Source organism: Scyliorhinus canicula, chromosome 1 (assembly GCF_902713615.1).
Source record: "Scyliorhinus canicula chromosome 1, sScyCan1.1, whole genome shotgun sequence".
NCBI lineage: Eukaryota > Metazoa > Chordata > Chondrichthyes > Carcharhiniformes > Scyliorhinidae > Scyliorhinus > Scyliorhinus canicula.
In genome coordinates this window covers 138,982,150-138,996,553 of record NC_052146.1, presented here as the reverse complement: position 1 = coordinate 138,996,553, position 14,404 = coordinate 138,982,150, and the positions used below count along the sequence as shown (strand labels likewise).

The 14,404-nt window shown below is 49.5% G+C and overlaps 1 protein-coding gene across 1 annotated transcript in view; it reads right to left on the bottom strand.

Annotated features, from left to right (window-relative positions):
- The window catches only part of LOC119961851 (interferon alpha-inducible protein 6-like), a 40,646-nt gene extending 26,854 nt beyond the window's left edge, over positions 1 to 13,792 (bottom strand). Inside the window, exons 1-2 of the mRNA XM_038789319.1 lie at positions 13,729 to 13,792; positions 4,261 to 4,431 (exon numbers count right to left, since the gene is read on the bottom strand). Of these exons, the coding sequence (XP_038645247.1) occupies positions 4,261 to 4,431; positions 13,729 to 13,792 (235 nt within the window). The remainder of the gene's footprint in view (positions 1 to 4,260; positions 4,432 to 13,728) is intronic.
- Positions 13,793 to 14,404: the final 612 nt, after the last annotated feature.

Genomic DNA, 14,404 nt, shown 5'->3' with positions numbered 1-14,404 from the left:
TCCATCGTGCCTGCACTAGCTTTCTGAATAAGCATTTCATCTCGTGCCATTCTCTAGCCTTCTCCCTGTACCCCTGCACATTGTTTATTTTCAAATCATCATTGAATGCCTTTGTGAATGCCTTAATTAAACCTGCCTCTACTACACTCTCAGACTGTGCATTCCAGACCTTCACCACTCGCTGTGTGAAAAAGCTTTCTCTCATATTGCTTTTGCTTCTTTTACCAATTACCTTAAATCTGTACCCTCTGATTCACGATCCTTTTGTCAATGGAACAGTTTTTTCCTATTGATCGTATTCAGGCCCCTCATGATTTTGAATACATTCATCACATCTCCTCTCGGCCTTTTTTCTCCAAGGAAAATAGTCCCAACTTCTCCAACCTAGTTCATAATTGAAGATACTCATCCCTGGAATCACTTTTGTAATTCTCGTCTGCAATCTCACCAATGCCTTCATATCTTTCTTAAATGCCGTGCCCAGACTGTGCACAATACTACAACTGAGGTCTAACAAGCTTATCCAAGCTCCACACAACCTCCTTGCTCTTGTACTTTATGCCCCTATTAATAACACCCAGGATAGTGCATGATTTATTAACCACACTCTCAACCTGTCCCACCAGCTTTAGTGATTTATGCACATAGACAGTGATTTCTTCAGAACCAACGCTCCTCAGAACCAACGCTCCTGTCCACAGTGGCAGAACAGTGAAGAATAGCCATGGACGAATCAGGCCCATTCCTGCTCCTCAACCATCGCTCCGTGCCATTGCAGCAAGGACTAGATCCCAAATGTAATCAGGAGCAAAATCCAAGAATAACAATCTGACAGATCACTGTGAGCAATGAAGAAACCTCCAGGCAACGTTACCATTGCAAGATAAGGTGTACCAGTAGATTATCTTTATGCTTTAGAGGCTCATAGATTCATCAGCCTATGCACCTTTTTATGGTAACTAAACGTGAACATGTATTGTAAATTGTTATACATTTTGGAAAGTTAGGGGGATACCTTCAAAAAGAAAAGTGGGTGTTGTAAAATGCTTTTATGGGATTGCATCACTAGAAAGGAAGTATGTCATGCAATCCAGTTTTAGTTTATTATTTGTTTTCAGCTGAACACACAAAGACAGCTCTGATGTCTTCAAACGTTATACCCATGTATATATGTTCTCATGTACCGAATCTTAATAAATGAGTCCACAATGTGTTTGCACAACCCCTTACGATCGATTGGTGCCTTTATATCATTATACTATAATACAACAGAGTTGTCTGTGAATTAGGTTGTCTTACAGTTGAGTTCTTCATCCAGGACATTAACATAGATTATAAGTAGTTGTAATTGCTAAGACACTCCACTACTCTCGTTGCAGTTTGCTAACCTGAAAATAATCCATTTATCCCAATTCTCCATTTCCTATTCGTTAACCAATCCTCTGTCTAAGCTACTATATCATCGCAATACCGTGAACTCTTATCTTGAGCAGTAATCTTTTGTGTGGCATCTTATTGAATCCTATTCAAAGTCTTAGGCTAATATTGCTATGTAGGCTCTGGACTCTAGATAAAAAGACCTTTGCTCGAAAGAAAAATTGTGCATGCACCTATTTTTGACACAATAGCCCCAACAACAGAAGGGATTATCTATGCACATCAGAGCATCAGCTAAACATTGAGGGAGCAGAATCCTTTTAATTTGAGGTTCATCCCTGTCTTGGACATATGACGCCAATTCAGAAACATGTACCCAATCAATGACACACTGCACCATGGGGAAAGTTGCAGTCCTTGTAAAGCTGCTGATTCTCTTTGTCTCTTGTTCTTCGACAAGAAAGAGTGAAATGTGGTTATCTCTGTTTGAGTAGAGTCGCAATGACCTCCCTTACACAACAGTGGAGATGTTGCAAATATCTCCAGCTCCAGCCTGGATGGAATTCAATGTGCAAAGTTCTTAGCACAATCAATCACATTGATGTGGCGTGGGGTTGCCGTTCTGGTGGGTTTAACTGAGGACATACTTAGCGACGCAGCGAGTCCAACACACTGTTCCTATCTGGATGTCAGGTAGTAAAATTGTTCCCTGAAAACCTGGGCAAATAAGGCCCTCAGCCGCAAGCACTTCTCCTCCTCCTCTTCCTGAATCATAGACCTCACGTGCATGCGCTGATTGGGAAAGAGTCTCGCATGGTCATTATGTTCTTAAACATGTCCTTAATATCCTTCCTGTTTACCTCCAATGTTTCCTTTTTTATAAAGAAGTAATTTTAAACTTTTAATAGAGGAATAGTTTGTTAAAGTTTGTTTTTCTAATTTGCTGAGGTAAGTTCTAAGAATGTCGTCTGAATAGATATGGAGAGACAATACTACCATACAGGCTTTTAATGTTCCTTTGGAAATGACTTTAGAGCTTTTTCTTAACTTTCCTTAGTGTGAAGAAAATTTGAAAGGCCCGGGTGTTACTTCATGTGTGGTGCAGACGACATCTGTTTAACACCTGTTGAAACCGAAGCTGTCCGCTTGTGTTACCCGTGTGTATGCTTTAAGGCCTCAGGGTAAAAATGGCTGAACATGAATATGTGCCCACATTCTCAACTCTGGAGTATAATCCTTGGGCTGAATTCTCCCCTACCCGGCGTGACGGAGGGTCCCGGCGTAGGGGAGTGGCGCCAACCACTCAGGGGTCGGGCCACCCCAAAGGTGGGGAATTCTCCCCACCTTTGGGCGCCAGCCCCGCGCCGGAGCGGTTGGCACCAGAAAACTGGCGCAAAAAACCGGGGCCCCCGGCAGCGGGGCTGGCCGAAAGGCTTTCGCCGGTCGGCGCATGCGCCGGCGGTGATATCAGCGGCCAGCTGCCGCTGACGTCACCACCGGTGCATGCGCGATGTGGGTTTCTCTTCTGCTTCCACCATGGCGGAGGCCGTGGCGGCCGCGGAAGAGAAATAGTGCACCCAGGGCACTGGCCCGGAGTCTGAGCGGGGGGCCCCGATCGCGGGCCTGGCCACCGACGGGGCACCCCCGGGGTCCGATCGCCCCCCCCCCAGGACCCAGGGGACCCGCTCGCGCCGCTGATCCTGCCGTTACAGAGGTGGTTCAAACCTCGGCGGCGGGAGAGGCCTCCCAGCGGCGGGACTTCGGCCTATCCGGGCCGTGAATCGCCGCACGGGCCTCGCCGATCAGAGTGGCGAGATTCCGCCGCCGCCACTTCCCGGGTGGCGGAGAATCTCTGCCACGGCGGGGGCCGGATTTTCGGCGGCCCCAGACAATTCTCCGACCCTGCTGGGGGTCGGAGAATTTCGCCCCTTATACGTATGAATTCTATCTCTTTATTCATGTATTTCCTTCACAGAACAATACCAGGTAAACTCACTCACTATAAGAAAGAATATTCATCAATAAAAGGATTAAAGAAATCTCAAAATTGTTGACCTTACTAGACAAAACTCAACCCTGTGGCAAGGGAAACTCACTGTCTTAAGCCAAGCTTCCTAGGATCAAAGCCGTTTGTATAATAGCGCCTTTGCTATGCAATGCCTCTTGTGGCGACTTGAAATCTGTTGACTGATTACTGATGCGTCCATCCATCCTGGGTTCTAATTATTAGTTATGTAAAATTATGACACCGCCATGTATTTTTGTAGGATAAGAAATTTACTCAGTTTCCTTATCAGTATCAATGTTACTGCATTTACATAGGAAATTAGATGAAGCCAATGTATTGTGCTTGCCTTTTTTCTGTATAAAGACCCCCACCTCCAAAACCTGGGCAGACTGAGCTGAAGGAAAACTCTCTAAATTGTTTTTTTTTAATTTAGATTACCCAATTATTTTTTCCAATTAAGGGGCAATTTAGCATGGCCAATCCACCTACTCTGCACATTTTTGGGTTGTGGGGGCGAAACCCACGCAGACACGGGGAGAATGTGCAAACTCCACACGGACAGTGACCCAGAGCCGGGATCGAACCTGGGACCTCAGCGCCGTGAGGCGGTTGTGCTAACCACTAGGCCACCGTGCTGCCCCACTCTCTAAATTGTTAACAGCTGTGTCTTATTGAAAGTAAAACCGATGTGAATAAAGGTTACCCATGTTTAAGTCCAAACTCTTGTTTTAGGGATTTTCTTCGATGGCTACATCAATGGTCCAGCACACTGTTGTGCTGTGAAGACCCCCCCCCCCACCCCCCCCCCCCCCGAAGTGTTCCATGAAAAAGGATTCAAAATGATTCAAAATTCAAGTAATTAAACTAAAACTAACCCTCATCTTTAGCTCTGTGGTTGGCATCTCCAAGACCTGAAGAATCGTAGGCCTCCCGTGCATGCGCTGATTGGGAAAGAGTCACGCAGGCATGGTTTAGATTTTTGATGTTGGTCAGGCCCATGCGGATGATCATTGGTATTTGGAGCTGAAGACAAAGGTCCCAAGCACCTGCACAAAAAGCGAAAACTCAAAAAAGGCGCAAAAGCCTCGGGAGAAGCATAAGAGACAGGGAGAGGTGAAAAAAATCAGGAACGAGGAGGGGGAGAAGTTAATAACAAAGTTCACGTTAAGGGAAGAAGACAGAGAAAATAGGAGGTGTGGTTTTTGCAGAGATGTGCCATGACATATAAAAGGTAGGGAACCATTGTGCAACATGCTCAAATCCTTTTTATAAATGTTTTTTTATTGAGTTTTCATATTTTATATATGACAAATTACAAGTTATTAGAGAGAGAGAAAAAAAAAAAAGGAAAACACAAAAATTTTTAACATGAATATTTACAGGTAAGCATCTTCATAACAATAATTGTGGCCGCCCCCTTTAGCCAGCATACATATTTTACATTCCCCAATATGGCCGAGGCACATGTTTATAGGCATTTATTTATAGTTTGGTTTTGGGCCTTGGCTTGCCATCAAACCCCCATACCGAGCCCGTAGCCCCCCCCCCCCCCCCTCCCCCCGGCTACCTTCCCCCGATTCCCGTCCATTTTCCCCTGGTTCTTGGCCACCCGACTATTCTTCCACATGTACGTTGGCCACATACAGGTCCCGGAACAGTTGCATGAATGGCTCCCACATTCTGTGGAAGCCGTCGTCCGACCCTCGGATGGCGAATTTGATTTTCTCCATTTGGAGAGATTCCGAGAGGTCGGACAGCCAGTCTGCAGCTCTGGGTGGTGCTGCTGACCGCCAGCCAAACAGGATTCTACAGCGGGCAATCAGGGAGGCAAAGGCAAGGGCGTCCGCCCTCCTCCCCAGGAATAGATCTGGCTGGTCTGAAACCCCGAAGACCGCCACTATCGGGCATGGCTCCACCCTCACCCCCACCACTTTGGACATAGCCTCGAAGAAGGCTGTCCAGTACTCCACAAGTCTGGGGCAAGACCAGAACATGTGGGCGTGGTTGGCCGGGCCTCTCTGGCACCGCTCACATTTGTCCTCCACCTCCGGGAAGAACCTACTCATACGGTTTCTCGTTAAGTGGGCTCTATGTACCACTTTTAGTTGCGTCAGGCTGAGCCTTGCGCACGTGGAGGTGGAGTTGACCCTATGCAGTGCTTCGCTCCAGAGTCCCCACCCTATCTCCATCCCCAGGTCGTCCTCCCATTTCCTTCTTGTTGCGTCCAGTACGGTGTCGTCCCTATCTACCAGTCGGTCATACATGTCACTACAGTTCCCTTTCTCTAGGATACTTGCGTCCAGTAGGTCTTCCAATAGTGTCTGTCGTGGCGGTTGTGGGTACGTCCTTGTCTCCTTTCGTAGGAAGTTTTTGAGCTGCAGGTATCGTAGCTCGTTCCCCCCAGCTAGCTGAAATTTCTCTGTCAGTTCGTCCAGTGTTGCGATCCTGTCGTCCGTGTATAGGTCCCTGACTGTCAGTGTCCCCCCGTCCTGCCTCCACCTTTTGAAGGTGGCGTCGGTCAGTGCTGGTTTGAACCTATGGTTGTTGCAGATGGGAGCCTTGTCCGACATTTTGTACAGGCCAAATTGCTGCCGCAGTTGGTTCCAGGATTGGAGGGTGGCTGTCACCACTGGGCTGGTGGAGTGTTTTTTGGGTGGGGATGGGAGTGCTGCCGTGGCGAGGGCCCGGAGGGAGGTTCCCATGCAGGAGGCCGGCCTCCTCCGCACGCACCCACTCGGCTTCTGGCTCCTGGATCCATCCCCTTACTCGCTCGGCTGTTGCCGCCCAGTGGTAGAATTGTAGATTCGGGAGGGCTAGCCCCCCCCTGGATTTTGTTTTTTGTATGACCTTCTTTGGGATCCTAGCATTTTTACCCCCCCATACGAACGCCATGATATGTTTGTCCAGCGCTTTGAAAAAGGCCTTGGGGATGTAGATCGGAATGGATCTAAACAGGAAAAGGAACCTGGGCAGTACGTTCATTTTGATCGTCTGGACTCTCCCCGCGAGGGAGAGCGGGAGTGTGTTCCATCTTTGCAGGTCCTTTTAACTTCCTCCGTCAGGCTGGTGAGGTTCCATTTGTGGATCCCTTTCCAGTCATGGGCTATTTGGATCCCCAGGTAGCGGAATTTATTTTGGGCTTGTTTGAACGGCAGCCCCTTTAGTGCTGCCCCCCCCCCCCCCCCCCCCCCCCCCCCCCCTTGCGGGTGTACTGGGAAGATCTCACTTTTGCTCATGTTGAGTTTGTAGCCCGAGAAGGCTCCAAACTCTTTCAGGAGCGCAATGATTCCGTCCATGCTGCTTTGTGGGTCCGAGATATAGAGGAGCAGATCATCCGCATAGAGTGAGACTCTGTGCTCTCTACCTCCCCTTCGGATCCCCCTCCAATTTTTTGCTGCCCTGAGCGCGATTGCTAGCGGTTCGATTGCTAGTGCGAACAGCAGCGGGGACAGTGGGCATCCTTGTCTGGTGCCCCTGTGCAGCTGGAAGTATTGGGAGTTGGTATTGTTGGTCCGTACACTCGCCATGGGAGCGTTGTATAGGAGCTTTACCCAAGCGGTGAACCCTGTTCCAAGCCCGAACCGCTCCAGTACCTCTATGAGGTATTTCCATTCGACTCTGTCGAAGGCCTTTTCTGCGTCCAGGGAGACGATCACCTCTTGTGTTCTCTCCCCGGAGGGGGTCATTATCACGTTCAGCAGGCGCCTGATGTTCGCGGTAAGCTGTCTACCTTTGACGAAGCCCGTCTGGTCCTCTGTGACCACCTCAGGTACACAGTCTTCTAGCCTTTTGGCTAGGATTTTGGCCAGTATTTTGGCGTCTGCGTTCAGCAGAGATATGGGTCTGTATGACCCACATTCCGTTGGGTCTTTGCAAATCCTTTTTATAATTAATTCATGGGATGTGGATGTCACTGGCCAGGAGAGCATTTATTGCCCATCCCTAATTGCCCATGAGAAGGACATGGTTATCTGCCTTCTTGAAGTGCTGCAGCCCATGTGGTGTAGATACACCCAGAGCACTGTTCTGTCTGGGAAGGAGTTCCTGGATTTTGATCCAGCGACAGTGAAGGAACGGCAAAATATTTCCAAGTCAGGATGATGTGTGGCTCGGAGGGAAACTTGCAGACGGTGATGTCCCTAGGTAACGTCTGGAAATTGGATGAGCATGAGAGCATGGCCTAAGCTTTTGACCCAAGTTCTTGGCCTAAGGTCTTGGCGACTTCTGCTTGGTATCCTTTGATCTCTGTGTGAACATTGCATTTCTTAATGTTTATCAGTATGCTTTTAAACTTTACTTTAGGTGGTTGTATATTATTTGATGAGCAACAATCCAGTGGGCACAGAATTATAGATCTGAAAATTAAACTGTGTGTATGAAGTGTTTTCAGCTGACCAAATCCTTGTAATTTAACTGGTATGGCAAGCTGATTCTCTGGAAGGGCACAGGGTTCTTGGGATTTTCATGGAAGGGGTCTCCCATAATGCAATGTTGTGAACCAATCATGGAGCACGTCCATGATTTCCCATATGGCCAGTTTGTCCTTGGATCCAGAGTTTCTGTATAATTGTCAGCAAACGTTTAAGGGAATCGGATCAAAGAGCATTATCTGATGCCCAGGGCAGGGAATTCCACAGAATTTGTATTCTTTTAACCCATCACCACTGAACACAAAATACACCTGATTCAGATCGAAGCTTTGTATGAACTTACTAAATAACATAATGGGGCCGATTCTTTGGCCGCATTGTGTCCGGTCCACATCCTGCTACGCTGGCATACTGAATAGTGCACAATGCTCCCGGCCCGCTGCAGCTGACCTAATCTGGTTCACGTCCTCACTGGGCGATAACCAGATTAGCATATTTAAACATGCTTGGTCAGTTACAAGTTGGATTCTCCCAGTTCCCGGTATCCTCCTCCTCTTGCCAACGCAGCATGAGGCCAGTGGGAATCATTACTGGTCTTCACCACTGGGGACCAGGCATGGTGACCACCTTGGGGAGCTCAGAGGCCATTGGAGCCCCCTCCCCGGATGGTCAAGAACATGACAGGACAGTACCCTGACTCTACTTCCTGACACCCAGCGTTTGGCACTTTAAAGGGGCACTGCCAAGGGGGCTTGAAAGGGATGGGCCATGTAGGGGTAGAGCTATGCAGAGGCAGGGCCATGAAGGGGAGAGGTTGGGGGGGGGGGCATGAAATGGGGGGCATAAAGGGGGGAGGCAAGAAGGGGGAGCATTTGGCGGCCCAATAGCATGGTGCCGCTCACATGGGGGTGGGTCATTGTGATGGAACCATCAATTCACGAGACACGTGCTTTCACATATGAACAGTGGTTTTAATCTACTTACTTCAGAGCCAGCCTGTTACCCGTTGAACTCTCGATGAACTCAGGCTGGCTCTGGACACGGATATTTATACAGCAGTCTAGGGGAAGGAGTCGTGGGCGGAGCCAAGGGTGGAGCCCTGTACAAACTCCTGAGCATTCCCAGAGCTACTCCCCCTAGTGGTCGGATAACGCTACTGCGCTTACAATAGTATTGGTAAATACAGTGTGAATTACTAAGTGACATTCACCACACATTGGTACTGGCAATTGAAGGTGTGAGGTGCATTGTGCCGGCTAGAAGGGGGAGGAATCTTTGTCTGTGAGAAGGGGGCAGGGCCTGAAGGAAGTCTTGGAGGGTGGGGGGGGGGGGGGGGGGGGGGGAGGATGGCAGAGGAGTTTGATGCCGGTGAGGTAGAGTGGGGCCACTGAAGCCCTGATGCCTGCGATGTTGGCAGGGAGCAGGGAAGCCTGCGCTATCACATTGAGATCAGGGCATCATTTTAAAAAGGGGATCCGATCTCTGTGAAGCTGGGCTTGCTGGTGCACTTTGGGTCCCACCCACCACTTTTTCAGCGTGTTTCACCTCTGGCTCCAAAACAAATGACTACGTGTTGACGGATTGTGATGGGGTTTACACCGGCTCCTCACTTCAGGAGCTGGATTCTCCGTTGGCGGGATCTTTTATTTCGCCCGTGGATTTCCCAGCGGCGTGGGGGAGCCCACAATGAGAAACCCCATTGGCCGGCTGCCGGGATGGAGAATCCAGTTGCCAGCAAGGGTGCCCCGTACCAGAAAACGGGTGCGGCAGGACAGAGAATGCTGCCGCAGATTTACTGCCCAAAATGACATTTTGATGTTTTTTAGGAGAATTCCACCCAATGTAAATTTAACTTGCCGTTTTTATTGATTTTAACTGCAGTAAGTGATTTAACGGCAGAGTGCGATGTGTTACGTTTGCATGGCTTGGACGTGTGTTATAGGTGCACAAATGTGTGATTGGGGGTATACATGAAATATTTACTGTTTTTAACCAATCAATGTATGATTCTTTGTTATATTTAAGATGAACCCAAAGACAAATTTCCACCTTTGCGTGGACAAAATGTTGTATTCTATGCTATTTTGATGAAGAATATAGGAAAAGGGGATGAATTCTCCGCACCCCAACACCGAAATCGCGGCCGGCGCCGGGGCGGAGAATCCAGTTTGACGCCATAATCGGGCCCAGCGCCTGTTCGCGATTCTCCGTGCACCGAAATTCGTCATCATCTGGGAGTAAGCCGTGCCACCAGGGAGCCATTGCCAGAGGTCCGATCAGCAATCCTCCGCCCCCGACTGGCCGAGTTCCCGACGGCGTGGAACTAACCTGCTATTGCCGGTCGGGATTCTCGCTTGGCGGCTGCAGACTCAGTCAGCGGCTGCCCTGGTCAGGGGCGGGCGGATCGGAGACCAGGGAGGGCTTTCTAGGCAGCCGGGGTATTAATGTGCGGGGTTTGAGGGTCAGACGCGTGGCCGATCAGGAGGTCTGTTTCTTGGGTCCGGCTCCGCGGTCTGAGTCTGCCATGGAGCATGGCGCAGTTGTTGGAGGCCGTCGACGTGCGCATGTGTGGCCTCTGACCCGGAAGTGTGGGGGGCCCTTAATTGCAGCAATAACTGCGAGTTTCACTCCGGGTCCCTGCTAGCCTCCTGCAGGGCTATGGATTTGTTTCACTTTTTTGCAAGAATTTCAGGAGCAAAACTCCACGGTTTTGACGCCAGCGTGGGGACATAGTCTCAATAATGGAGGAGGCAGCCCAAGGCTATTGTGGCGATTGTTAGATTGTCAACTAGAGCATTGGCTCCCTCTTGTGGTCATAATTTTTCCGTCCTGAAGAAGTATTTTACACAACTTCAACGGGTGGGAAGCGATTGACCAGCTGCATCCTTCACACCGTGCCCAAATGTTTTATTGTGTGGTCCTCATGTGAAAATGGGATGGAGTGAATAATGGGAGAACAATTGTTGCCCTAGCTCTGTGCTCCTCAGGAACTGAAAATGAAATTCTCCACCAGTAATAGAACATAGAACAGTATAGCACACAGCAGGCCCTTCGGCCCTCGATGTTGTGCCGAGCAATGATCACCCTACTCAAACCCACGTATCCACCCTATACCCGTAACCCAACAACCCCCCCCCCCCCCCTAACCTTACTTTTTAGGACACTACGGGCAATTTATCATGGCCAATCTACCTAACCCGGTGTAAACGCGCTTAAAAATATTTCTGTTTTTAGCCTTGCGCCTCATCAGCCAGACTTGACAGAATGGGAGTGCCCCCATTGTGCCCTTTTGCATTGCAGATGTTCTCAAGGGAAATTAGGGTTGAGAACTAAATGCTGGCTTTGCCAGTAATCCCCCACAACCCATGAACAATGGTGTAAAAAAAATAAAGGTTTCTGCTTGATTTAGTTCTGAATTCTTTTCTGGTGCCCCCAGGGGTGCAAGCCACACTTTATTTATATTGTAGGGGGTGGGTGGGTGGGGGGAGCAGGGGGAGGGGAGGTACCAGAGGACAGGCGGCAATGAAGAAACCACTATCAATGCCTAGTTGTTTCAAACTGCAATTGTGAGGTTCATTTCTAACCATGAAGCTTCTTCAATGTTTGGAGAAAGTTTGGACAGAGAAGCAATGAGAAAATACTGGCTTTGAGCGGTAAGAGTGCTCCCATATATACAATTTGGAGGCAATGCCAAAGAGCCCCTCAAATATTTCTCTTTTTCCTCCAGGTATGGAAAGATTTCCAATGGGAAATCCCGGGCGCGATTCTCCAAAATGGAGACAGAGTGTTCGCGCTGTCGTGAACGCCGTCGCATTTCACGACGCCGCGAAACGGGTGCAGGGACTACCGGTTCACGCCGCTCCAGCCTCCCTTCCTGGTGCCAAATGGCCACTGAGCCAACCTGCGCATGCAAAGTTGGGCCGCGCCAAACCGCGCATGCGCGGAGGATTTCTTCAGCGCGCCGGCCCCGATGCAACATGGCGTGGGGATTCAGGGGCCGGCCACGCAACAAAGTAGGCCCGGGGAGGGAGAGACCGGCCCGCCGATTGGTGGGCCCCGATCACGGGCCAGACCCCATTGGAGGCCCCCCCCCCTCCCCGGTGAAGGAGCGCTCTTCCTCGCCCCATAGGCCGCCCCCCCCCCGACCCTCCGCGCAGAGTTCCCGCCGGCAGCGACCAGGTGTGAACGGCGCCGGCAGGACTCTGCCTTTTTAGCGCGGCTGCTTGGCCCATCCGGGTCGGAGAATCGGCGGCCCGGCCGCAGACAGCGGCCCGTGACCGGCGCAAATGCCGCCGATTCTCCGCACCTCGGAGAATCGCGCGCCGGGGCGGCATGGCACGGTTGCACCGATTCTCCAGCCCGGCGAGGGGCTGGGAGAATCGCATCCCCCATTGGCCAATTTTCATGAGGACACAAAATGAAATTGGCATAGAACCTTAGCACAATTGAGTAGACAAAAAAAAGTAAAAGCAAATGAAATCTAAAAAAATATTTCATACTCGCTGTCTGCCCTTTCTAATGGCCAACCATAGTATGACCAGAAGGAATGATGCCAGCATTGGTGTTTATTCATGTTCACTACTAACAGCATTGCTACTTCCAAAAGGACTCAAAACATTACCTCCAGTGACAGCTTTTGTCCCTCGTGTGGCAGGTGAGGGACCGTCAAATGAAGGGGGCAATGGAGAGGGAGGGTAAGTTGGGAAGAGGAGGTGAGCGAGGTGAACCGGAAAGAGGAGGTGATCGTGATGGCTCAAAATCTTTGGTGTGATGGATATGTGTTTTCAAAACTTGTATTTTTTGAGACACGCCCAAAATGAAAATGGAAACTGAGAAAGGAAACTGCTCCCCTCAGTCTCCGAGTAAACCCAGACCGAGATTGGAAAGCACAGTAGCATTGTGGATAGCACAATCGCTTCACAGCTCCAGGGTCCCAGGTTCGATTCCGGCTTGGGTCACTGTCTGTGCGGAGTCTGCACATCCTCCCCGTGTGTGCGTGGGTTTCCTCCGGGTGCTCCGGTTTCCTCCTACAGTCCAAAGATGTGCAGGTTAGGTGGATTGGCCGTGATAAATTGCCCTTAGTGTCCAAAATTGCCCTTAGTGTTGGGTGGGGTTATTGGGTTATGGGGATAGGGTGGAGTTGTTGACCTTGGGTAGGGTGCTCTTTCAAAGAGCCGGTGCAGATTCGTTGGGCTGAATGGCCTCCTTCTGCACTGTAAATTCTATCTATGAACCAAGGGCGGAATTGTTGCAGAATTGCTCTTAGTGCGATAGCGGGCGAGAAAACTGTAAATTTACCCAACGGTCATCATGGCGGATTTTCCGGGCAGCACGGTGGCGCAGTGGTTAGCACTGCTGCATCACGGCGTCGAGGTCCCAGGTTCGATCCCGGCTCTGGATCACTGTCCATATGGAGTTTGCATATTCTCCCGTGTTTGCGAGGGTTTCGCCCCCACAACCCAAAGATGTGCAGGGTAGATGGATTGGTCATGCAAAATTGCCCCTTAATTGGAAAAAATAATTGGGTACTCTAAATTTATATTTAAAAAAATAATGGTAGATTTTTACATTTTATCCTGCCTCATTAATTATGCAGCCACAGGAAAAACACCATCTCACTGAACAAGAACAAAGAACAATACAGCACAAGAACAGGCTCTTCGGCCCTCCATGCCTGTACCGGTCATGATAATGTTAAGTAATGGGCTAAGAGACATTGCAATTAGTTGTCTCATTTATGTTAAGTGTCCAATAATTGACACTGATATGTAAAGGGGCTTCAGGTGGCCTCTGGGTCTGGTGATGTGTCGAGTTTTGTGCAGAGTCTGTTGGAAGAAATAAAAGTGTGTTGATGAAAAAGGAACAGAACTTTTGTCTCTTCATACCACAGCATTTAATACGTCTAACAGATACCACCCTTGGCCAAAACCCGAAAGAACAAAGAACAATACTGGTAGAGGGATTTTGATTTACCTGCCATGCCATCACCTTGTTTATTCCTCATGCCAGGAGTTATACTTGAACTGCAGCAGTGCATGCTCCTCTCAGTGTTTCCAGCCCAGGACTACTCCAATGAAAACATGGCCCCTCACAGACAAAACGTGTAGACCCTTGTTTCAGTGACACATCCCAGGGACATCTTCTGGATGCAGTGGATGCCAGTCGCAATAAGTTCTACTCCTGCAGTGGTGTAGGAGGTTTAGCAATCACACCACTCCGGCTTGGGAGGCGGTGGCAGTGATGGTCAGTGCTAATGCTACACAGATGAGGTCAGGGTAAGGCAACTTACCGCCAGTGTAAGGCAACTATCTTATCACTCGAAATCCCATCACGCATTCACTGGCATCACATTCCACTGCCAGCTCAAGGCACATCACCATTTACTCTCTTACACACACCCTCACATTGCCAGCTGGCCTCATCTTCTCTAGAGACTGCCGTCTCAACCCTCACCATCTTTTTTTAAAAATAAATTTAGATTACCCAATTATTTTTTCCAATTAAGGGGCAATTTAGCGTGGCCAATCCACCTACTCTGCACATTTTTGGGTTGTGGGGGCGAAACCCACGCAGACACGGGGAGAATGTGCAAACTCCAAACGGACAGTGACCCAGAGCCGGGATCGAACCTGGGACCTCAGCACCGTGA